Here is a 26,447-nt window from a genome sequence, read left to right as displayed (position 1 = left end):
CCACTAGTAAATGAAACAAAAAGAACAGAACGGTGTGCACTGAGCAGGTGCCGCTCCACTAGTAAATGAAACAAAAAGAACAGAACGGTGTGCACTGAGCAGGTGCCGCTCTACTAGTAAATGAAACAAAAAGAACAGAACGGTGTGCACTGAGCAGGTGCCGCTCCACTAGTAAATGAAACAAAAAGAACAGAACGGTGTGCACTGAGCAGGTGCCGCTCCACTAGTAAATGAAACAAAAAGAACAGAACGGTGTGCACTGAGCAGGTGCCGCTCCACTAGTAAATGAAACAAAAAGAACAGAACGGTGTGCACTGAGCAGGTGCCGCTCCACTAGTAAATGAAACAGTGAGACAGGAGAGAGGAAGGGACGGCACTGCTTAGGTAGAACAAGCAAGTGACAATGCTACAGGGCCGATTATCAGCACAAATGTCGACACTGAGTAAGTGGGCTCTAGATCTCAAGAAAAAAGGTGCGGGACCTGTGCATATATGTGAACAACAGCTGGTGCACAATATCTAAGGAAGTCTCGAAGTGTTGCTCACCTGAGGTAGAGTATCTCATGATAAGCTGTAGACCATAATATCTACAGTACCTAGAGAGTTTTCATCTGTATTTTTCATAGCTGTCTACATACCACCACAGACCGATGCTGGCAATACAACCGCACTCAATGAGCTGTATACCACCATAAGCAAGGCCCCTCCACCTCCAAATCGATCCCGCTCCAGAGTACAGGCCTCGGTGTAATGCTCATTCCTTCAACGATAAACGCGAATCCGACCATCACCCCTGGTGAGACACATCCGCGACTCGTCAGTGAAGAGCACTTTTTGCCAGTCCTGTCTGGTCCAGTGACGGTGGGTTTGTGCCAATAGGCAACGTTGTTGCAGGTGATGTCTGGTGAGGACCTACCTTACATCAGCCTATTGCGGACAGTCTGAGCACTGATGGAGGGATTGTGCATTCCTGGTGTAACTTATGCAGTTGTTGTTGCCATCCTGTACCTGTCCCGCAGATGTGATGTTTGGATGTACCCCTGACAACCCCTGGTATAGAGGTCCTGGATGGCAGGAAGCTTGACCCCCGTGATGGACTGGGCCGTACGCACTACCCTCTGTGGTACCTTGCGGTCAGAGGCCGAGCAGTTGTCACACCAGGCAGTGATGCAACCTGTCAGGATGATCTCGGTGGTGCATTTGTAAAACCTTTTGAGGATCTGAGGACCAGTACCAAAAATGTTCAGTCTCCTGAGGGGGAATAGGTTTTGTCGTGTCCTCTTCACGACTGTCTTAGTGTGCTTGGACCGTGTTCGTTTGTTGGGGATGTGGACGCCAAGGAACTTGAAGCTCCCAACCTGCTCCACTACAGCCCTGTCGATGAGAATGGGGGCGTGCTCGGTCCTCCTTTTCCTGTAGTCCACAATCATCTCATTTGTCTTGATTACGTTGAGGGAGAGGTTGTTGTCCTTGCACCACATGGTCAGGTCTCTGACCTCCTCCCTATAGGCTGTCTCATCATTGTTGTTGATTAGGCCTACCACTGTGTGTCATCAGCAAACTTGATGGTGTTGGGAGTCGTGTTTGGCTGTGCAATCATGAGTAAACAGGGAGTACAGGAGGGGACTGAGCACGCACCCCTCGGGGCCCCCGTGTTGAGGATCAGGGTGGCGGATGTGTTGTACCTACCCTTACAACTTGGGGCGGCCCATCAGGAAGTCCAGGATCCATTTGCAGAGGGAGGTGTTTAGTCCCAGGGTCCTTAGATTGGTGATGAGCTTTGAGGGCACTATGCTCGGAGTACACGTCCTGGTAATCCGTCTGGCTGTGGAGAGCGTGATCACATAGTCATCAGGAACAGCTGATGCTCTCATGTATGTTTCAGTGTTACTTGCCTCTAAGTGAGCATATGAGTTATGCGGCTCATCTGGTAGGCTCGTGTCACTGGGCAGCTCTCGGGTGTGCTTCCCTTTTTAGTCTGTAATAGTTTGCAGGCCCTGCCACATTCGACGAGCGGATTGGAGCTGTTGTAGTGCGATTCGATCTTAGTCCTGTATTGATGCTTTGCCTGTTTGATGGTTCGTCGGAGGGCATAGCGGTCTTTCTTATAAGCTTCCGGGTTAGAGTCCCGCTCCTTGAAAGCGGCAGCTCTACCTTTTAGCTCAGTGTGAATGTTGCCTGTAATCCACTGCTTCTGGTTGGGGTATGTACAGTCACTGTAGGGACGATGTCCTCGATGCACTTATTGATAAAGCCGGTGACTGATGTGTTGTACTCCTCAATGCCATCAAAAGAATCCTGGAACATATTCCAGTCTGTGCTAGTTTTATTCACTCACTTTTTTATAGACCGTGTAACTGGTGCTTCCTGCTTTAATTTGTGTTTGGATATTCTACACGCTACAGACCGGAAGGATTGAGACGATACAGCTCTCTGATCAAGTTGCTGTGCAAGGAAGGAAAGCAGGTATTGGGTACCCACTGGGAAAACACTGAAAAACTACAATGAGAGGACCTATCATCCTTTCACTCCCTCCTCTCTACCCTCTTATCCTCTGTATCTGATGCTAAAGCCATTTTCTTTCACTCTAAATTTCAAGCTTTTGCCTCTAACCCTAGGAAACTATTTTCTACCTTCTCATCCCTCATTAATCCACCTCTCCCTCCCTCCTCCTTCCTCCCTCCTCCCTCTATGTGGACAAATTTTGTCAACCACTTTGAAAAGAAGTTTGATGACATCCGCTCCTCATTCACTCAGCCTATTGAGTCCACTGGTCCCACTGACACAGAACCATCCTACACCTTGACCTCTTTCTCCCCTCTCTCTCCAGATGAAATCCTGCTACTAGTGTTGTCCGTCCTCCTAACCACTCGCCCGCTTGGCCCCATCCCCTTCTCCCTTCTCCAAATAATCTTTGGAGACCTTCTCCCATTCCTTCTTGCCTCATCAACTCATCCCTGACTACTGGCATCCCTTTGATTTCAAAATGTCCCAAGTCGGGGCCTCCCGGGTGGCGCAGTGGTTAAGGGCGCCCATGCTCTGTCGTAACCGTCCGGGAGGTCCGTGGGGCGACGCACAATTGGCCTAGCGTCGTTCGGGTTAGGGAGGGTCTGGCCGGTAGGGAAATCCTTGTCTCATCGCGCACCAGTGACTCCTGTGGCGTTCCGGGCGCAGTGCGCGCTAACCAAGGTTGCCAGGTGCACGGTGTTTCCTCCGACACATTGGTGTGGCTGGCTTCCAGGTTGGATGGCGCTGTGTTAAGAAGCAGTGCGGCTTGGTTGGGTGGGTATTGGAGGACGCATGACTTTCAACCTTCGTCTCTCCCGAGCCCGTATGGGAGTTGTAGCGATGAGACAAGATAGTAGCTACTAAAAACAATTGGATACCACGAAATTGGGGAGAAAAGATAATAATAAATAAAAAGATAATAAAACTGTCCCAAGTCGCTCCACTCCTCAAGAAACACTTGACTCCTCTGATGTCAGAAACTACAAATCGGTATCCCTTCTTTCTTTTCTTTCTTTCCAAAACACGTGCTGTCTCTAATTGTTTGACATGTTTCGACAAACTTTACCGGTACTATTAGGATGTATTCATCTCCATGTTTTGACCGCCTTTGAGCCAGTGGATTACTGAACAAAACGCTCCAACAAAACAGTTTGTTGTTTTTGGGATATAAAGAGGGACTTTATCGAACAAAACAACCATTTATTGTGTAGCTGGGACCCTTTGGATCGCCAACAGAGGAAGATCCTCAAAGGTAAGTGATTTATTTTATCGCTATTTCTGACTTTTGTGATGCTTCTGCTTGGTTGGAAAATGTGTGTATGCAACTGACAAAGCAGCTGGATTAACAAAGAAATTAATATTTTAACCCATGTATAACACTTGTAATTTCATTAATGTTTATTATTACTATTTTTGTAATTTGAATTTGGCACTCTGCAATTTCACCCGATGTTGTTGAGGTGGGTCGCTAGCAGCATGCCTAGCCCAAAGAGGTTTTGGTTCCAGGTAGAACCCTTTACACAGGGGGTTCTACATGGAACCCAAAAGAGTTCTACCTGGAACCAAAAAGGGTTCTACTTGGAAGCAAAAAGGTTTCTCCTGTGAGGACAGCCGATGAACCCTTTTGAACCCTTTATTCTAAGAGTGTACCCCCCAGATAGTACTGCATTTTGGAGAAGTGTGGTTAAGCTAACGGCAGACTAGATCACTGAGTTGAATATTGATTAATCACTCCTACTCACAGTAGGCGTCTTCCTGATAATTATCTATGTCAAATTAATTATCTTTGTGTCAACATTATAATACTATCTTACATCACATGACCTTCATTAATCAAACCGAATGCTTTTTGTTTACTATGGAACAAGCTGTGTGTGTGTGTGTGTGTGTGTGTGTGTGTGTGTGTGTGTGTGTGTGTGTGTGTGTGTGTGTGTGTGTGTAAACCAGTAGAGGTCGGTGCCGTTTAAGTTGAGGGTCGATGCAAGAAATGTGTATGCCTATGGCCTAATTTCTTTTACAGCATATTGGATGACTGTCATTCATATTCCATTCACCCAGCTCATTGTAACATCGATAGGTTTAGGCTACTACATGATACTCAAATTTTCCCTATACCCACTGTCGTGTCTTTACTATCACTAACTGAAGACTGATAGTTTTAATCAAAGATTCTCTGTTATTAGTATTACACGATCAACTGATTAATCATGTAACTAATTAACTAGGAAGTCAGGGCACCAAGGAAAATATTCAGATTACAAAAGTTATAATTTTCTAAAATAACTTTTCAGATATTTTATATCTGATCAACTAGTCTTTGAATTAATGAATTATTTATTTTACCTCACGTTAGTCTCATTCCAAACATCGTAAGTTGTTGGTTATCTGCCCGAACCCAGTCTTCACTATGAGTCATCCATACATCAATTGTCTTAAATCATTTATTTTTTACTAACTAAGTAATTCACAGAAATGCATAAACAAACAAACAAGGTAAATATGTTTACAAGAAATGATAGGGAATGTGCCCTAGTGGGCTAAACGTCCATCGCGGCTTGGTGGACAAAAAGGGGAGTCAGCTGAGAAGTCACTACAGAGTGGTAATTATAACAATTGAAATACTAATCCTTTGCACATGAACGCTCACTCATTCGGGAACAATTGCAATCAATATATATATTTACGCTCAGTGTGTCGTCTTGATCGCTGTTGAAAAGTTTGTTTCTGTTGGAGAGTTTCGTCCTCTCTCTCTCTCTCTCTCTCTCTCTCTCTCCGTCTTGGTTAGAGGGGATAATTTGTTTGTTTTAGAATGGATGTTTCAGCGATTGTCGTTCTTCGCGTTCAATGATACCGAATTCCTAGCTGCAGACTAGTAATTAGTATCAAAGAGTTGTTCTTATTCTGTCGGTATCGATAGTCTAAGAGTTTAACCATGTGGGATGGTTAAAATATTCAGCAATGGTCTGCAACCTTCATCCCCTCCTAATGGAGAAAAACATGGTCTGGTGATATTTTCTCAAAGTTGGGTTTTACTCGGAATTGCAGAAAAGGGGCTGTCCAAGGATGCCTGACCCTAACTGGGCTCAGGGGCAGTCCTCTGATTTAGTTAAACTCAAAAGGGAATTGGAGTTTCCTTCATTAAACTGTCCAAAATCACATTGTAAAATTGTGTAAACAGTATCATACTCATTCATTCATCTTATACAAAAATTAGATGTAAACCTCATATCTGAGGCTATTATAAAAACAGCGTTATGGTAATGTGGCCGCACCGTCTCCCATGAGCTTCCCCAAGTTGTAACAAACGGACCAGTTCGTAGCTGGATTGATCTTTTATACCTTTTCCGGAACATGACATTTGTTTGAACCTCAAGTTCTTTGAGGTGGAAGAAATTGCTTTGTTCTCTATGAAAATTCACTCTGTCTCTTATACTGTGTGGCCACCATCATGACGTTGCTACAACTTAGCCTATGAAGGAAAGTTTACAACGTAGGTGCACAGTTGGAGAGAAATTTGAGTAATCAATGTAACAGACATTGACAAATTCAATATCACCTTGCACATTCTTGACTGCATCTACCTGATTTAGGGTGTAATCATTAGTCCAACAGCTGCAAAGAGTTTCTATAGGACAAATTCAGGTTTGTTTATCCCTGTTTCGTTCCATTTGCTTCCATTTAAGAATTTTATTTCAACAGAATCGGAGGAATGAATACACCCCTGATCACACGCAACTACAATTCACTTTCGTAGCAGCCATATAAAAACAGCATGATCCCTCTGATCGTTGTATAATTCCTTCTCACATCTACGCGCTCTGCTCCTCTCACCTTTTCCCTTCGCTTGTGGACTTCAGTGCACCACACATCAGCTGTCTGTGACCAAGCAAAATATATGTTCTAAGCCAAACTGTTATATCATAACCGCTAACCGCTACACACAGCCTACATCATTGTTACCATATTAGCTAACGTAGTTACTAGAACTAACCTGTTACAATCATGCAGTACAGCAAGCAGTTTAGCTGTTACACCAGCGGGCCTCGGTGTCAATAAGTGAATTAAACCAAAAGCTTACCTTGACTTGGAAGAGTTCCATTGTTGGATAGCCATAGCCAGCTAGCTAACATAGCATTCCTCTCTGTTTGAGCCCGGTGTTTAAGTAGGTTAAACCTACTAGCTGCAATCGCTAGCTAACTAAGTGAAAGTGTAAGTGAAGAATTTAATTTGTTCAAAACCATTAAACTATTGTCTCTTTGAGTCAACTAAACACATTTTATGCACTGCAGTGCTAGCTAGCTGTAGCTTATGTTTTCAGGGTTAGATTCATTCTCTGATCCTTTCATTGGGTGGACAGCATGTCAGTTCATTTTATTAGATTTTATTTCACCTTTATTTAACCAGGTAGGCTAGTTGAGAACCAGTTCTCATTTACAACTGCGACCTGGCCAAGATAAAGCACAGCAGTTCGACACATACAACAACACAGAGTTACACATGGAATAAACAAACATACAGTCAATAATACAGTAGAAAAAATAAAAATCTATATACAGGGAGTGCAAATGAGTTTCATGCTGCAAGAGCTCTGATAGGTTGGAGGACGAAGTTGTCAAAATAACTGTGTAAGTCTATGGAAATGGGTGTATGTGTTTACAGTGTGTGTGTTCAGTTAAAAATAGACTACAGTGTGTGTGTTCAGTTATATGTAGTTTACAGTGTGTGTGTTCAGTTATATGTAGACTACAGTGTGTGTGTGTTTACAGTGTGTGTGTGTTCAGTTATATATAGACTACAGTGTGTGTGTGTTTACAGTGTGTGTGTTCAGTTATATGTAGACTACAGTGTGTGTGTGTTTACAGTGTGTGTGTTCAGTTAAATGTAGACTACAGTGTGTGTATGTTTACAGTGTGTGTGTGTGTTTTCTGTCATATGTAGATTATAGTGTGAGTGTGTTCAGTTACAGTATATGTTGAGTACAGTCTTCCTACTGTCGCTTCCTGTATCTTCTTTTCTGTTCACTCCCTTCTAGTCTCATTTCCCTCACCCCTCCTCACCCCTTCTCTCTCTGTGTCTTTCCCTCTCTCTCCCTCCCTTTCTCCTTGTGACTGGATCTCACTGTGGTTTTATCTGATCTTGTCAGTGTAAAGGCCCACGTCTATTGATCTCTGTGGCACAGTGAGCCAGTACAGGCACGGAGACAGACAGTTAGATGGCTGAACGTCTCTATTGCACCCATACACTTTGTATTAGAGTATATAGCAGGGTCATGTTCAGTCTGTAACGTATACACTAGGTGTCAGGAAGCAGGTGCAGAAGTTGAGTTTAATAGTATTGTACTGACCGGGAACAAAACCAATATTGCCTGAAACTACTAAGAGCTTTTACATGTGTGTTTTTATTTAACTAGGTAAGTCAGTGAAGAACAAATTCTTATTTACAATGGCAGCCTACCCCTGCCAAACCCGGACGACGTGCACCGTCCTGTGGGACTCCCAATCACGGCCAGATGTGATACAGCCTGGATTCGAACCAGGGACTGTAGTGATGCTTCTTGCACTGAGATACAGTGCCTTAGACCGCTGTCCCACTCGGTAGCTAAATGAAGGGGAAGTAATCATGGTAATGATGAAGTCCAGGTGTGCATAACAATTGGGAGGAGGTGTGCGTAATGATGGTTGCCAGGTGTGCGTAATGTGGGTTGCCTGAACCGGTGGGAGAGAGGGAAGGGGAGTAGGTGTGAGAGTCTGTGTCTTGGCTTTATTGAGCACGCCTGACATTTCAGAGCACATCTGATACAGTCAACTGAAATAACCTTTGGATTAATATAGTTCAGCAAAACTCAGAAATACATGGTACTGAAAGCATCAGATGTATATTTACTAGATGCTCTTAATCAGAACAATTTACAAGAGCAATTAGGATTAGGTGCCTTGATCATTGGCACATAGACAGAATTTGCACCTAGTCTGCTCGAGGATTCAAACCAGAAACTTTCGGTTCCTGGCCCTGCACTCTTAACCACTAGACTACCTGCCACCCTGTGTGTGTGTGTGTGTGTGTGTGTTTAATAACTCCACCCTGTTTAATGTGGCCCTTGCTGTGCGGTAATAACATTAGCATGGCTTTACACTGCCAAACAAGCTGCTCTTATTAAAAGAGGTGAGGGTGTGTGTTTGCGTGCATGCCTGTGTGCATCAGGGTTTTGTTATCCAATAGAAGCAACAATACATGTATCTCTCTAGCCTCAGGTCAGGTTTTGAGAAAATAGCCCTCCTGTTTTGTCATTTCCATTTAAATTTGCAATAGGTTAATTGAAGATGTTCCACATAGGAAGTATGTGTTTTAGGGCTTTTTGCTTCACTTCCATTCCAATCAGTGGTGTTGGCGTCTGTGTTACAGTCTGCCTGCATGCCTGCCTGCCTGCCTGCTTGTAGCCTAGCTAGCTATGCCATTTTTTCCTCTATTGTGTTCACATTGGCTATGCTGACTGCTTTGACTTAATCTGCCCATTCATTCCCTATACACTGGTCTTCTTCTGAAGATGATTAGTTCTGCTACATTTCCTGTGGTGTGTCTGCAGGCTGTGTGCTAGCCAGTCTTCTCCTCCAGTAGCTGTTTCATTAAACACTGCTAAACACAGTACATACACTGTATTATTGGTTTGACTAACCTTGCTTTGTGCATGTGGTAGTGTCAGTTGATTTGGTAGTCAGGGAATGCCATGTCAACAATGTGTTTGTAGTAAGCTTAGCCTCCACAAACTCAATGCAATGTTTTTTTTACTTATAATGGAAATAGCTAAACTAATTGGTAATCATGATAAAGGAGCATCATGGAATATTTTTGCTAAAAGTGCCCTTAATATATCGGCAGTAATAGAGGAATGTTAGTGTTTCACAATATTTCCCCCAAAAAATTGCATTCTGATGTTGCAGCCGGTCCGTCTCTTGTTGGTTGCACCCTCCCTCTCTTTGATCAGCGTCACGGTAATCTCCTTACGAGCCAACCAAACAACAACAGCAACTGAGGCAAGCATTCAACATGTACATTTGAGTCATTTAGCAGACACTCTTATCAAGAGAAATTGGGGTTTATTGCCTTGCTCCTGGGCACATCAACAGATACTTCACCTCTGGGATTCGAACCAGCAACTTTTTGGTTACTGGCCGAATGCTCTTAACCTCTAGGCTACCTGCCGCCAAAAGTTAGGTATTGCTCTGCCATCACCTGGTTGCTATAATTCTACATTGTTCACCTAATTTCAGGTTATGTAACAAAAGCAGAAATGTATAGTGTAGAGAACCTAAATCACTAAGAAATATTATTTCAATAAGTAAAAATATCGTATTTTCAGCTGTTTGAAGCTGGTGGACAAGCTTGCAGAGACATGTTGTTGTTCTTTGCTGGTTGTTTACGTTCATGCTTGATTTCTTTCAGTGAGCGTATCCTTCTCTGTGATAGGTTGTTTGTTTGCTTAGATCAGCGTGTTTTTGTGTGTGTGTGTTTGTGTGTATATGTCATTGAGTGTATGGGAGTGTGTGTGTCGGTGTGTGTGTACCCATCCATGAGGTTGGAAATTACTATGTGACCCTTCACCCATAGCTTGTACTAGAGCTCCCAGGGGGCATTGCTGCTAGTGCTCAGAGAGCACTGTGGGAAATGAGGTGCTGACTTACATGCTGCCTCCTGCAGTAGAGTAACCTCCATTTGACCTTTTACCCTTTACATTTCATATTGGTTCCACTGCTAGTCTGCTCAGGTCACCTCAGGAATTGTACAGTTTTGTATTTTATTCTGTTTTCTCTGGTCCAGTATTTCCCAATATGTTCCTCTGGGACCACTAGGGTTAAATTATTTGTTACAACTCAGCAGTAGCACACCTTATTCAACTAGTCAATCATTTTCAAGCCCTTGACTAGTTGAGTCAGGTGTGCTAGTACAACAACAAAAATGTGTAACCTTGAGGGTCCCTGAGATACGGATTAGGAAACCTCGCTCTAGTCAATTTATTTCTGTACTCGATGTGTTACTTGAGTATTGTAGATAACAATGTACTGTACTGTAGATGACAACATACTGTACTGTAGATGACAACGTACTGTACTGTAGATGACAACGTACTGTGCTGTAGATAATTGAGGGTTTATTCCACTGTACTGTAGATAATTGAGGGTTTATTCCAACGTAATGTAGATAATTGAGGGTTTATTCCAATGTGCAGTACTATAGATAAATGAGGGTTTATTCCAACGTACTGTAGATAATTGAGGGTTTATTCCAACGTACACGTACTGTAGATAAATGAGGGTTTATTCCAACGTACTGTAGATAATTGAGGGTTTATTCCAACGTACTGTACTGTAGATAAATGAGGGTTTATTCCAACGTACTGTACTGTAGATAAATGAGGGTTTATTCCAACGTACTGTAATGTAGATAATTGAGGGTTTATTCCAACGTACTGTACTGTAGATAATTGAGGGTTTATTCCAATGTACTGTACTGTAGATAATTGAGGGTTTATTCCAATATGCAGTACTGTAGATAATTGAGGGTTTATTCCAATGTGCAGTACTGTAGATAATTGAGGGTTTATTCCAATGTGCAGTCCTATAGATAATTCAGGGTTTATTCCAATGTGCAGTACTGTAGATAATTCAGGGTTTATTCCAATGTGCAGTACTGTAGATAATTGAGGGTTTATTCCAACGTACTATACTGTAGATAATTGAGGGTTTATTCCAACGTACTGTACTGTAGATAATTGAGGGTTTATTTGAACGTGCAGTACTGTAGATAATTGAGGGTTTATTTTAACGTACTGTACTGTAGATAATTGAGGGTTTATTTTAACGTGCAGTACTGTAGATAATTGAGGGTTTATTTGAACGTGCAGTACTGTAGATAAGTGAGGGTTTATTTGAACGTGCAGTACTGTAGATAATTGAGGGTTTATTTTAACGTACTGTACTGTAGATAATTGAGGGTTTATTTTAACGTACTGTACTGTAGATAATTGAGGGTTTATTTTAACGTGCAGTACTGTAGATAAGTGAGGGTTTATTCCAATATACTGTAGATAATTGAGGGTTTATTCCAATATACTATAGATAGTTGAGGGTTTATTTTAACGTACTGTACTGTAGATAAGTGAGGGTTTATTTTAACGTACTGTAATGTAGATAATTGAGGGTTTATTCCTATGTACTGTACGGTAGACATTTGAGGTTTTATTCTAATGTACTGTGATATAGATAATTGAGGGTTTATTCCAATGTACTGTACTGTAGATAATTGAGGGTTTATTCTAACACACTGTACAGTAGATAATTGAGGGTTTATTTTAACGTACTGTACTGTGGATAATTGAGGGTTTATTCTTACATACTGTGCTATAGATAATTGAGGGTTTATTATTACATACTGTACTGTGGATAATTTAGTGTTTATTTTAACGTACTGTGCTATAGATAATTGAGGATTTATTCTTACATACTGTACTGTGGATAATTGAGGGTTAATTACAATGTACTGTTCTATAGATAATTGAGGGTTTATTCTTACATAATGTATTGTGGATAATTGAGGGTTATTTCCAATGTACTGTGCTATATATAATTAAGGGTTTATTCTAATGTCTTGTAATGTAGCTAATTGAGTGTTATTGCAACATACTGTACTGTAGTTAATTAAGGGTTTATAACAACTTAATGTAATGTAGATCATTGAAACGAAAGGATCAGCAGATGAGGAAAAGCGGTTGTGACTGTGTTTTACAGTAAATGACTGTGTTTTACAGTAAATTACTGAGTTTTTACAATCTGTGTTTTACAGTAAGTGGTGGTGGTGGTAGGGTGCGTCGAGACAGGGTGCGTGAAGAGTGCAAGATTGCAGTAATCTGATGTGTTCTCGTGACCTCCCTCCAGCCCAGCCTCAGTCAGTAGTTTACCCCATGTACAGGGGAGCAGGGTGAGCAGGAGTACAGATAAAACATGAAAGACAAAGCTCTGACAAGGCAGGGCCAACCGAGGCCTGGTAAAACCAATACTAAAGGCCTTCCGTCAATTACAACCTGATTAAGCTAATCGTAATGGAATAATGCAATCCAGGAGAACAGCTTAGCCTAACACTGCAGCTTGCCAAGGAGACCAAGGCAAGACACTAACGGATATGGATGAGAGCCGATGGGGAGAAGAGAGAGAGATGAAGAGAGAGAGAATGAAATAAATAATAAAAGAAAATTAAAGTTTGAGAAAGATGAAACCGCGAGTGTGTCCAAAAAATAAGAAGTCAAGATAGTGAGGACAGAAATAACTAATGTTGACCTTGAGCATGCTAGGGTGGTTGATTGAAGTATATGTTGATGTTTCTGCCCAGATATCTATAGTACCATGCAAAAAAAGTATATCGTTCCTCCTCTACAGGATTGGTGGGTCCCCCGGTTGAGGTTACGCAGGCTAATGCGATTAGTATGAGGTTGTAAGTAACAAGAACATTTCCCAGGACATAGACATATCTGATATTTCCAGAAAGCTTAAATTCTTGTTAATATAACTGCCTGTCCAATTTACAGTAGCTATTACAGTGAAAGAATACCATGCTATTGTTTGAGGAGAGTGCACAGTTATGAACTTGAAAAGTTATTAATAAACCAATTAGGCACATCTGGGCAGTCTTGATACATTTTTTTTAACAGAAATGCAGTGGTTCATTGGCTCAGTATAAAACATTGCCATCTAGTGGCCAAAATCTAAATTGTGCCAGGGCTGGAATAATACATTATGGCCTTTCTCTTGCATTTCAAAGATGATGGTACAAAAAAATACAAAAGAACATTTGTTTTTCTCTTTGCATTATCTTTAACCAGATCTATTGTGTTATATTATCCTACATTCATGTCACATTTATATTATCCTATATTCATGTTTCCTTTCAAATGGTATCAAGAATATGTATATCCTTGCTTCAGGTCCTGAGCTACAGGCAGTTCGATTTGGGTATGTCCTTTTAGGTGAAAATTGAAAAAAAGAGGTGGATCCTACAATGGTTCTACTGTTCTCTACATTTCACTAATCATCCGTCCTTTCACCTCTCTCTCTAGCTCTAGCTCTAGCTCCCGCTCTCGCTGCGCTCTGTCTATTTGTATATATATATATATATATATATATATATATATATATATATATATATATATATATATCATATCTCTCTCTCTCTCTTTGACTCTGGACACCTGAGGCAGTTATCATTTGAGTGTGGATAGACTGATGGGCTCTTGTCTGGAGTTCCCTCAGAAAACAGCTGTGTGGCTCTCTAACTAAGTAGGGCACAGATTTAGAAAGGATGGGAACACAGAGAGTGGGGGAGAGAGAGTGAGGGCAGGAGGGAGAGAGAGACAGATGGAGAGAGAGAGGGGGGGAGAGAGTGAGGGCAGGAGGGAGAGAGAGACAGATGGAGAGAGAGAGGGGGGAGAGAGAAAGAGAGGGCAGGAGGGAGAGAGAGACAGATGGAGAGAGAGAGGGGGGAGAGAGAAAGAGAGGGCAGGAGGGAGAGAGAGACAGATGGAGAGAGAGAGGGGGGAGAGAGAAAGAGAGGGCAGGAGGGAGAGAGAGACAGATGGAGAGAGAGAGGGGGGAGAGAGAAAGAGAGGGCAGGAGGGAGAGAGAGACAGATGGAGAGAGAGAGGGGGGAGAGAGAAAGAGAGGGCAGGAGGGAGAGAAAGACAGATGGAGAGAGAGAGGGGGGAGAGAGAAAGAGAGGGCAGGAGGGAGAGAGAGACAGATGGAGAGAGAGAGGGGGGAGAGAGAAAGAGAGGGCAGGAGGGAGAGAGAGACAGATGGAGAGAGAGAGGGGGGAGAGAGAAAGAGAGGGCAGGAGGGAGAGAAAGGGCAAGAGAGAGAGGGACAGAGGAGAGAGTGGACCCTATATTGCACCGCGGCCCTATGCAAGGCTAGCCCTGCAGAAGTACTACAATAACTGCCACTAGCATCTGCACTGCTCACAGCTGCAGTAACACTGGGAACCTGAATTCACATTGCTAGCTAACAGCGCTAATACTGGCCTATGGATATGCTTTAGGTTTTATCCAATGTCTGCCTTTTCTTCTGCACTGAGTGTTAGAGATTTGGTTTTTGGAGACATAGATAATCTCCCTGGATGAGATGTTATTGATTATCTAGCCTGACTCTTATCCACGTTTAAGCCCCAAGAGAAGGGACACGGTCGGCTTTGACTTTGGAATAAGACATACTACAGAGTGGGAGAAATCACACACACACACACACACACACACACACACACACACACACACACACACACACACAAATTGTCTGTGTAATACACATTGCTGAGTTGGAAAAATCTTAGGCCTTTGCCAAGCTTGTCTCCATCACTCTGTCGCCACCCAGTGGTCAGACACAGTTACAATAAGTGGTCCATGTGTAATGTCTCACACACACACACACACACACACCCACACACACACACACACACACACACACACACACACACACACACACACACACACACAAAACCCGTGGAATTATCAGTGATAATGTGTAGATGAGGATGTGACATTAACATAATTACATGATGATACTTACTGATGTGACATTCATACGCTGACAGCAGCCCAGCACAGAGAGAAGGGCAATGTGTGTATCTGGTCGAATCCCTCTTATCTCCCATCCATCTGGAATTCAATGATTAGAGCGCAGTTACAGCGCTGTCCATGTTGCCGATCGCATCAGGTTTGTGTGTGTGTGTGTGTGACTGAACAAATAGATTCACCCTCTTCTATGTGCTTGTGCCTGGCCTACTGTTTCTAAACATTTCCATTTGTCTTATTTTCACATTCCATCAAATGCCGCCTGAGGATTTACACTTCGATACCTAATAAAAGCACATTGTGAGTCACATCATTTAAACAAGACACACACAAACACTCACTGGTGGAAAAAAGTACTCAACTATCATACTTGAGCAAAGGTAAAGATACCTTAATAGAAAATGAATTAAGTAAAAGTGAAAGTCACTCAGTAAAATACTACTTGACTGAAAGTCTAAAAGTATTTGGTTTTAAATATACTTAAGTAACAAAAGTAAAAGTAGAAATCATTTCACATTCCTTATATTAAGCAAATCAGAAAAGCAATGTTTTAAAAATGTTTTCTAGCCAACACTCAGACATAATTTACAAAGGAACAATGTGAGTTTAGTGAGTCCGCCAGATCAGAGGCAGTAGGGATGACCAGAGATGTTATTTTGATAAGTGTGTTAATTAGACGATTTTCCTGTCCTGCTGAGCATTTGGATTTGTATTTTGTATTTATTAAGGATCCCCATTGGCTGTTGCCAAGGCAGCAGCTACTCTTCCTGGGGTCCAGCAACATTAAGGCAGTTATATACAATTAAAACAATTATATTACATTACATGTCATAACACTTTACCAAATACATTTAGTGTGTTCCCTTAGGCCACTACTCCACTATCACATATTTACAATACAACATCCATGTGTACATGTGTAGAGTGTGTGTGTTATCATGCGTACAGTATGTGTGTCTGTGCCGGTGTTTGTGTTTTTCCATAGTCCCGCTGTTCCTTAAAGTGTATTTGTATCTTTTTTTTAAATATCATTTTACTGCTTGAATTAGTTACTTGCTGTGGAATAGAGTTCCATGTAGTCATGGCCCTATGTAGTACAGTGTGCCTCCCATAGTCTGTTCTGGATTTGGGGACTGTGAAGAGACCTCTGGTGGCATGTCTTGTGGGGTATGCATGGGTGTCCGAGCTGTGTGCCAGTAGTTCAAACAGACAGCTCGGTGCATTAACATGTCAATACCTCTCACAAATACAAGTAGTGATGAAATCAATCTCTCCTCCACTTGGAGCCAGGAGAGACTGACATACATATTATTAATGTTAGCTCATTCAAAATGTAACTCGTACATTTGGGTGTCAGGAAAAATGTATGGAGTAAAAAGTATTTAGGAATATAGTGGAGTATACGTAAACGTTGTAAAAATATGAATAGTAAAGTCAAGAACACATTCCCCCTCCAAAACACAGCATAAATACTTAATCTGTGGAGAGGAGCGACATGATCTGATTGAGTTCAGTGTATTGAGGTGTGACAGTTAGCCCACGGTGGGCGCTAACTCGCCTAGCACTCCCTGCTTCCCCCGACGAGCTCAAACTGATTCACCAGAACCACCCAGAGCGACGTGGAGAGTTAAGAGACACACTTACTGACAGGTGACAGCTCCACACTACACCATGTAGGGACTGAGGACTTATCATAACACTGTGATGGCAGGGGTTGAGACAAGGAACCCAGGGAATATTGCCCAGGGAGACCTTGAAAATATGTGTTGGAGAATATAAAGGCCCCTGGCTAGCATATGTCTTAGAGGCAATAGGTCAATGGAATTCATTGTGTACTGTATGTAGGGTGAATTATGTACAAAAAATTATTGGAAAAAAAAAAAGTTTCACTTTCTTCATATATGGAACCTCTAAAACTTCTATATAGAACCCTTTTATATGGTTTTTTGATCAGAACCCTAGAGGTTCTTCACTGAACTGAAATGGTTCCATGTTGAACCCTGCATGGTGCCATTTATGAATTATGGCTACTACAATGAAATAGTCATATTTTGAGCTAAGAATGTAATTTAATAATGATTGTAAATATAGATTGTAAATCTGCACTGGTGGCCAGGTAGGCATCTCATACCTCCCATGCAGTTTACATCAACCCTTCAATGGATTCTTTCAGGTTTATTCTGAAATCCATCTACATAACACAAGACACTGTGATAACCTGTGATAAACTTTTTTTTAGCAAGAGATAGCACTTGTATAGCCTAAGAAAGTAGAAGGAATGTGCAGGAAGTAGTTTTAAATGCATTCAACTACAAAATACTAGTCTTCTCTCAGTTTTTGAACCATTGCCCCCACCAACAAAGTGTATAAACAACAACAATAAATAAGAAAAATTAAGAGAATAGATACAAAACAAAAATGTGAAGAACATAAATCAATCAACTCTAATTAGCACATGTAGGACAGAATACAAGTGTGTGTGCATGGACTTTGCAGATGTATTTCTCACATGTGCAGCACATCGTATTTGTTTTACAGTCCTTATTTGGGGGACAGAATTGGCATCTCCTCCTCTTGCCTGCCCCAGCTGCAGCCTCAGGTGGATCAGGACAAGATTCAGCCCTCTGAACAGCTTTCACAAGCGCTGCAGAGGCTGCTGTGTGGGGGAGGCGCTCCCTTCTTTGAATGTGTGGGGTTACAAGTGCCTTTCCTAGCTGCTCCAGCAACACCCTCCTCTTGTCCTGCTTATCAGGCATCTACATGGGGTTGATCTTGTTCCATATCACAAAGACATTGTATGAGGACACATCAATGATGTTATGGAAGATGACCAGGGGCCAGTGTAAATTCTGTAAAGCTGTAAATTCCAATCACCTTGTCCAGGTTGTACACGTCTCCTTTGTTTTGGTTGTAGTTCAGGATGATGACTGGCTTCCTGTCCTCACAATCACTGATCTCAGCCGTTTTGTGCAGTGTGCTCAGGAGGACCACATTCTTGTTCCTCTTTGGGAGGTAATAAACTAGAGTGGTGGTGGGGGTGAAGGCAAACTTTGATGAGAAGGCCTGTCTCCCCCTTTTTGCGAGGAGTGCAGGGGGGAGCTCAGGCTTGTTCTTTCTAACTGTGCCAGCCATGGTGATCTTCCTCTTCAGGAGCTGCTGGCTGAGTTCATAAGAGGTGAAGAAATTGTCAAACGTGACATTGTGCCCCCTCAGTCCATCTGTCACATCAAGCACAACCCGCATCCCCTGGATCTTCTCCGGGCCTCCACTGCTTGACTTCCCTGTGCAGACTTGCATCTTCCAAGCATATCTGGATTGTGCATCACAGGCCACCCATATATTGATGCCCTACTTTGCTGGCTTGCTGGGCATATACTGTCGGAAAGGACAGCAGCCTTTTGACAAAAGAGATCACTATCAGCAATTAGTATCAGTTTCACAGAAAACAATCACATAAATCAGTTATATTACAGCCATGCATAATACAATTAACAGTGGAAAATACAACTGTACCTCTGAATGAACTCGTTGCTCAACACTGTTACTTCAGGCCCAGGGTTGTAGAGGTATGGCAGATGCTCCACCCACTTCTCCCAGACCTCCCTTATGGCCTCCAGTTTGTCTCTCGGACGTCTTGCAGGTCTTGACTCACGGTTATCAAATCGTAGCATTCTTGAGAAAGTGTGAAAGACGTTCAGTGGCATCGTGGCACAGAAAATTGCCCTTACACTCTCTGCATCCCAGAGATTACATGTAACCTCGCCCACTAAGATAGCGGCCCTATGTAGGAACGCAGGTCAATCTCATCCATCCTCTTCCAGTTGTCTCCATATTTACAGAAACCCTCCTAATTTGTCATCTCCAGGTGGATTTTTTCGATGGCTGGTGCGATGAACATGTAGAATGCTTTCAAGGAGCAGGACTCTAACCTGGAAGCTTTAAGAAATCCTGCTATGCCCTCCGACGAAACATCAAATAGGCAAAGCATTAAAACAGGACGAAGATTCAATCGTACTACACCGGCTCTGATGCTCGTCAGATGTGGCAGGTCTTGCAAACCATTGCAGACTGCAAAGGGAAGTACAGCCAAGAGCCGCCCAGTGACACGTGCCTACCAGATGAGCTAAACTACATCTATGTTTGCTTCAAGGCAAATAACACTAAAACATGCATGAGAGCATCAGCTGTTCTGGAAGACTGTGTGATCACGCCTGTAGCCATGAAGTGCTTTGAAAGGCTGGTCATGGCTCACATCAACACCATTTTCCACACTGTCCTTTCCCACCTAAACAAAAGGAACACCTATGTGAGAATTCTAATCATTGACTACAGCTCAGCGTTCAACACCATAGTGCCCTCAAAGCACATAAATTAGCTATGGACCCTGGGACTAAACACCTCCCTCTGCAACTGGATCCTGGACTTCCTGATAGACAGGTGGTAAGGGTAGGTAACAACACATCTACCACGCTGATCCTCAACACAGGGGCCCTTCAGGGTGCGTGCTCAGTCCCCTCCGGTACTTCCTGTTCACACATGACCCCCCCAGAACCCAAAAGGTTCTGCAGCTGCACAATCGAGTGCATCCTGACTGGTTGCATCACTGGCTGGAATGGTAACTGCTCGGCCTCCGACCGCAAGGCACGACAGAGGGTAGTGCGAACGGCCAAGTCCATCACTGGGGCCAAGCTTCCTGCCATCCAGGACCTTTATACCAAGCGGTGTCAGAGGAAGGCCCTAAAAATTGTCAAAGACTCCAGCCACCCTAGTCATAGACTGTTCTCTCTACTACCGCATGGCAAGCGGTACCGGAGCGCCAAGTCTAGGCCCAAGAAGCTTCTTAACAGCTTCTACCCCCAAGCCATAAAACTCCTGAACAGCTAATGAAATGGCCACCAGACTATTTGCATTGCCCCCTCCCCTTTATTTTACACCGCTACTACTCTCTGTTATTATCATCTATGCATCATCTATGCATAGTCACTTTTATCACCTCATAGGGGCAGGGTAGCCTAGTGGTTAGAGAGTTGGACTAGGAACCGGAAGGTTGCAAGTTCAAACCCCCGAGCTGACATGGTACTAATCTGTCGTTCTGCCCCTGAACAGGCAGTTAACCCACTGTTCCTAGGCCGTCATTGAAAATAAGAATTTGTTCTTAACTGACTTGCCTGGTTAAGTAAAATAAAAATAAAAAAATATTACCCTGCACATTGACTCTGTACCGGTACCCCTCTGTATATAGTCTTGCTATTGTTATTTTACTGCAGCTCTTTCATTACTTGTTACTTTATTTCTTATTCTTATCCGTTTTTTTTAAACTGCATTGGTGCTCATAAGTAAGCATTTCATTTCAAGCATGAACAAAGGCGATGTTTCACTTTTTCTAATGTTGGGGTCACTCTAGGAAAAGCCATCAAATTTGGGGGTTTCTCTGCTGTTCAACATAGTGGTGGGTCATTTTTACCCTTAAGACAACACAAACTAACTTTGTTTTTTTGTACTTATATCTGTGGTGTGGTTTTCATTTTGGGCTTCCAACCTCACCTGCACACAGTTTTTACCAGTTCTTTACGGTTTTGTCTTTCACTTTTCTTTCATGCGAATAAATGAAACCTAAAACCTTGTTTGAATGATGGCCCACATCAACTCTGGCTGACTTCTTTACAATCAATATACTTTGTTCATTAGTTAAAGTGAACAACAGAAGTGTCTCCTGCTTGACTGGTTCCGGAGAAGAAGAAACATGGAGTAAAAACACTAGTTAGTCTTCAGAAATAAACATGAGTTAATCCGCCAAAATGAAGACCAAATGCTATGAAGACATATAATTATTATGATGTAGAATAACAATTTACATGCAGTTGTTGTGAGCAACAGCCACAAGAGATATACTCTGCCTCTGATTGTTCTGGGTTACTGCCAGACTTAGCTAAACATAGGCAGAGTTGTAAAGTCATGTAATGTGCAATTAAAGATTAACTGTGCTATTGAGTCACCAAGACTTATTATACATAATTTATTAGAAATAATTTACACATGCCTCCTCTCAGTCAGCAACAGTCTTTAATGGCTTCATGAAACATAGGCTAGTCCCCTCAATTGACTACACACTGAAATACTGAAACTCTACTTGGCATATCCCCTAATAAATAATAATGTTTATTTTAAATAATTAGCTGGCTAGCTTGTAAAGTGGTGAATTAAAATATCATTTTTTGTTTAGCCAGTTAAATTAGCTAGCTAGCTAGGTAGCTTACAAATGTGCTCACATTCTAATAACATTTCAACTTAATTTATACAGCCTATATTTTATCATATGACTTTGGCTTCATATTTTTTAATTAAATAATCAACTTGCTTACCTTAATACATTGAAAATTATGCAACGGGTATGTTGATCCTGAATGCTTATTGGTTAAAACCACATTCCAGACGGTGTCTATTCCACAAGTTACCACCAGCTAAATCTATGACGTTAAAATGCCTATTTTACTATTTGCGCAATCCACTATCTTATCAACCCAGCCTGGCAATTTATAAACTTAATCTCCACTATAAAAAGCATCTAGACATTATCTCACATTTCTTTTAGACTAACATTTTGTTTTCAACAGCGGAGATTTGTATAAACCTTCCTGTCTGTCTCTCTGACATTTGCAAAATGTTTTCAATATTAAAATTCGATCTCCTGCTGTCCCATAGTAATGAAGGGAGTCAGGACGAGACAGGCAGGCAGTGTTTCTCAGCCAGTCGAAATCATGAATCAGATGGCGTAATTTTTATGAATATGGAAATGGCAATTGAAAAAAAGGTCAAACGAAATGAAGTGCAGCTAGTTTGCAGTCTTCCAGCTTCCGTTTGAAAATATTGTGTTAGATGTGTTGTTGGCTAGCTCCTCTGAACGTCAGTGTTCTGACGAGAGAGCAGATTTTCTATGCCAGGCAAATGTGCGCCTCATTAGCTCATTGTCCAAAGAAATGTTACTAGAAAACAGCTTTAACAAATACAAAGGGCGCTACTGTTGTTATTCTGGCTGCATTGTTTGATGTGACTGTAAGTTAGCCATAGTTGGCTAGCTAGCAAGCAAGGGATAAGAATGTTGCCAGCCAGTATGGTAATGGAACATTTAGAACGAACGACTGGGTCGCGTCCATAGATACAGAACAAAAAGACCGAACGACTGGGTCACGTCTCTGGCAACTGAACCGATAGAACGAACGACCGGCCGACTTGGGTAGCAACCCAAGATTTGTGTCAGGACTATATCTTGTGGAAGGATGAAATATTATGAATAAATTCATCAAAATATCAATGATTATTGTAATATGTTGGTAAGCCGTTGTATAAAAGTAATGCCCTCGAAGACGGTGTTTGGAGGATATACATGGCCTTCCACCCACATCCTTATGAATGCACTGGATACCAGGAAGTCCCATCAATTCAAGTGAATTAATTGCAGTAGAGGTCACGGATGGTGCGTGTGTCACGTATGCGAGTGTTGTGTGTGTGTGTGTATGTGTGTATCATCAGTGGCAATACCATTTCTAACCCATCAATATGCTCTCTCCCTCCCATCCCTCTCCTTCTAGATGGTATATAAGCCCTGGCTGTGCTCGCAGTACTTCCAGACCACCCAGATCCACTGCAGTAAGAGGATCCCGTGTGGCCAGTACTGTCTGGAGGTGCAGCAGAGGTGTCCCTTTATCCTGCCAGACAACGACGATCTCATCTATGGAGGAAGTCCCAGTTTTATATGCACAGGTACTACTTTATATACTGTACTGTACAGGTTATATGCTCAGGGACACACAGAATGATCTGAATATGGAAATTACTCCATGTTGAACAGGACTGATATTTTACAAATAACTAATGGAACGAAAATGCACCCCCAAACAATAGGAATAAATTGATAGTGCAGCCATCCGGACTTTGTTGAAGATGGAAAGCGGCCCGCGTTCCAAAATGAGTTTGACACCCTGGTCTAGAAGCGACTTCTCATTTAATGTATACAGTAGAGCGATGGCTTCCACCACAAAGCTATTGGATGCAGCACCAGTTGTCCATGAGCAGGGTGACAATATGTGAGTTTACTGTATGTCCCCACCTGCTGGTCATATTGCAGAGCAGCAAGCCAAAGACAACAAGACCACCAGACAGATGTTACGGATACAAGTATTCTGTGTGTATCCTATGTGTGTATTTCTTTTCTCTGCTTCTCCCCTCCTCACTTGTGGCAATCATCATTCCCCAATCAGTCATCAAACAGTCGCTAATCAGAAGACACACCTCCTCCTGTTTCCATTACCCAATCACATCCCCTTTCCCTTGGTTTAAAAACCCAGTCAGTTGTTTCCTCTGGAGCTCCATCTCTCTGGCAATCTCTCAGTAGTTCTCTGGTTTTGTTTTCGCTACTACATGTCACTTTGTCCCCACCTGAGAGTATTGTTTTTGTTCTGTTGTTTGATGGTGGGAAAAGGGGGAACTAAGACAAGTTGCCCATGGGCATACACTACCCGTAGGTAAAGTTTGTTTAAAAACACTAGTTAGAACTGGGGGGACCACCCACTGTATTTGTGGTTAGTTAGCTGTATTGAAGTAGGCTAGTCTAGCTTAGGGGTATTTTGGGATATTTGTTTATTTCCTTGGGTCCAGCTCAGCCCCTTTTTCGTGAGTTTGCAAATAAACCCTGAGTGTAGATATTAGTTGTCTGTGGTTATTTCGTTATCACTGTTGTCACTATTACACTTTGCATGAGTTATGTTACGGGTCTCGATACCATCCCCCCTAGACTGCCGGGCCAAAAGGGATTCGTAACACAGGAGTTTGTTTGGTGCAGCCCAAATGGAGAATGAGACTTTTTAGTTTTGAGCCAGTTAAGAGGTCAGTTATAATAATCCTTGTTGATTTATCTGTCAAATATGAATTTTCCTGCCTTCCACACCACTCACAGTAGCATGCACACCACTCACATTAGCATGCACACCACTCACATTAGCATGCACACCACTCACAGTAGCATGCACACCACTCACAGTAGCATGCAAACCACTCACAGTAGCATGCACACCACTCACAGTAGCATGCACACCACTCACTGACACACACAGACAGCCAACATGGAGGGAGCAACAGTCGTTGTCATTAGAGTACAAAAGATAATCCGTTGTCCAATCCAAAATGAATCTATATCCTCTACCAGACTACTACAAGACACTTCTTGATTTTAGAGTATCGAATGCTTGTAACTAATTTTGGAAACAAGATTTTGGCATGATTACGATTTTTCTTACACACATATTATATTTGTAGGGATTTCAAGGGTTAAGGCTGAGATTTTTATCTTATGTATGTTGTGCAGTAAATATTTCAGCTTTTATTTTCATTGTTTTGTATTTGTTTTTTTGCATTCCATGTCTGATATGTGCTGTATAAATAAAGCTTGATTTGAGATGAGCAGAACTGTGTATGGTGCTGTAGCCTATGTTTGCATATGGTCTAAAAAGTGTTGAATATTTAAGCAATAAGGTGCGAGGGGGTATGGTATATGGCCAATACACCACGGCTAAGGGCCGTTCTTATGCACAACGCGGAGTGCTGTGACACAGCCCATTGCCGTGGTATATTGGCCATATATCACAAACCCCTGAGGGGCCTTATTGCTATTATAAACTGGTTACCAACGTAAATAGTGCAGTAAAAATAAATGTCATACACATGGTATATGTTCTGATATACCACGGCTTTCAGCCAATCAGCATTCAGGGCTCGAACCATCAAGTTTATAATGCGTAGTAAACGTGTGTTCCTCCTCTGCAGGGCTGCTGGAGGAGTACCCTGGGGGTGTAGAGGCAGAGTGCTGTGATGTCCGGTGGGACTTCCAGATGGAAGCAGACAACAACCGTTCTCGGGGGACCCTCAAAAGAACTCACCCATCCTGTCACCACCGAACCTCTCTCAGTTCCTCGGCTGCGTGCAGACTGTGCAACAGCCGGCTCAAACTCTGCCTGCTTGTCCTTGTCCTCCTGCACACTGTTGCCTCCCTCACCGCATCCCACAATGCAACGGGAGTGGGCTTGGGTCTTCCTGCCTCCCTCGCCCCTCTGGAGGAGAGTTCCCCCACCAACGAGGAGTGATGGGATGGCTGAGGACCTACGTTGTCATGGCAACAGCGTGGCTATGAGGATTTGAAACATCTCTGCCTTGGTCGGGAATGCTAAGTGCTGTGGACTTGACATCTGCAGCCGTCGTGCTTTCTGGGTAATGGAGTCTTTGCTGAGGTTTGGGACTACTTGGAGACATACAAATCAATCAAAACAAACAGACAAACAAACAAAGAGAAAAAAAACATGACTGTGGTGGGAATGTGGGACAATGCCACAAGGCCTCCTCACTGCTGAGTTTCTCTCTGCTCTTTTTTTTTACACTGTGTTCCTGTTCTGCCTTTTTGTTGCACTGGCTGACTACGGGATAACATTCACTCTCCCTCTTTTTGAATTTCCATCCTTTATGTTTTATGATGTTCCTTTATGGGTCTCTTGCACAGGAAAATGTCTCATCGATATAGGATAGGTAACATGTATCAAAAAGCAAAGTTGTGAGTGTGTGCATGCTTGTGTGTGTCCACTCTGAAGTCTCCCTTTATTTGGGTTCCCATTCCTAAAGATTTTTTAGATGTAGGAAAGGACTCTAAAATGTTCGTAGTAATTTGTTCTCATGTTCTCTCTCACAGTATCCCTGGTAAAGTTAACACACACCCACATCTCATCAGATTACACTTCTGGCCAATCTCTCAATATAGAAGACAACCCCTAGATATACGAATATTCCACTCTGAATCCTGTCCCTACCACACTGTTCATTCCCTATGACATCTTCTCAGTCCAGCACTCAACACAGGAGGTGTGATGTTCTATTTTCTGTTTATTGTTTTGTCTAATCAAGATGTGTAAACTCTATTCTGTACTTGCATGTGGAGGCTCTCTTAAATTATGTGAAATTCACGGCCTTGTTGGTTTGCTTTGCGTAGCCTTAGCCACGCTGTGTTATAGAACACTACTGCACACCCAAAAGACCACCAGTATGGTATCAGTGTCCTCTGTGTTTCACTGCATTGTTCAGAAAATGTTACTTAAATCTCACATTAAGTAAAGGGCTTATTGCTATGTACATATATTCACACATCAAAGACGGGTGTATGGCTTGAGGTATCTCATTTGACACTGCATGCTTAGGGGTACAACTTCAAAGGTAAGCATTTGCTTACAAGGCGGTTCATGCTTTGCTATAGAGAACGGGCAGGTGTAGGACCCAGTATGGAGTATGTTTG

The 26,447-nt window shown here is 42.4% G+C and overlaps 1 protein-coding gene across 1 annotated transcript in view; it reads left to right on the top strand.

The window, feature by feature from the left end:
• The window catches only part of LOC139406139 (NALCN channel auxiliary factor 1-like), a 228,141-nt gene extending 202,887 nt beyond the window's left edge, over positions 1–25,254 (top strand). The window contains exons 2-3 of the mRNA XM_071148622.1: positions 22,708–22,879; positions 24,938–25,254. Coding sequence (XP_071004723.1) covers positions 22,708–22,879; positions 24,938–25,254 — 489 coding nt within the window. The remainder of the gene's footprint in view (positions 1–22,707; positions 22,880–24,937) is intronic.
• Positions 25,255–26,447: the final 1,193 nt, after the last annotated feature.

The sequence above is a fragment of the Oncorhynchus clarkii genome, chromosome 3, assembly GCF_045791955.1.
Source record: "Oncorhynchus clarkii lewisi isolate Uvic-CL-2024 chromosome 3, UVic_Ocla_1.0, whole genome shotgun sequence".
In the NCBI taxonomy this organism is placed as follows: domain Eukaryota; kingdom Metazoa; phylum Chordata; class Actinopteri; order Salmoniformes; family Salmonidae; genus Oncorhynchus; species Oncorhynchus clarkii.
This window is presented reverse-complemented; position numbering and strand designations above follow the sequence as displayed.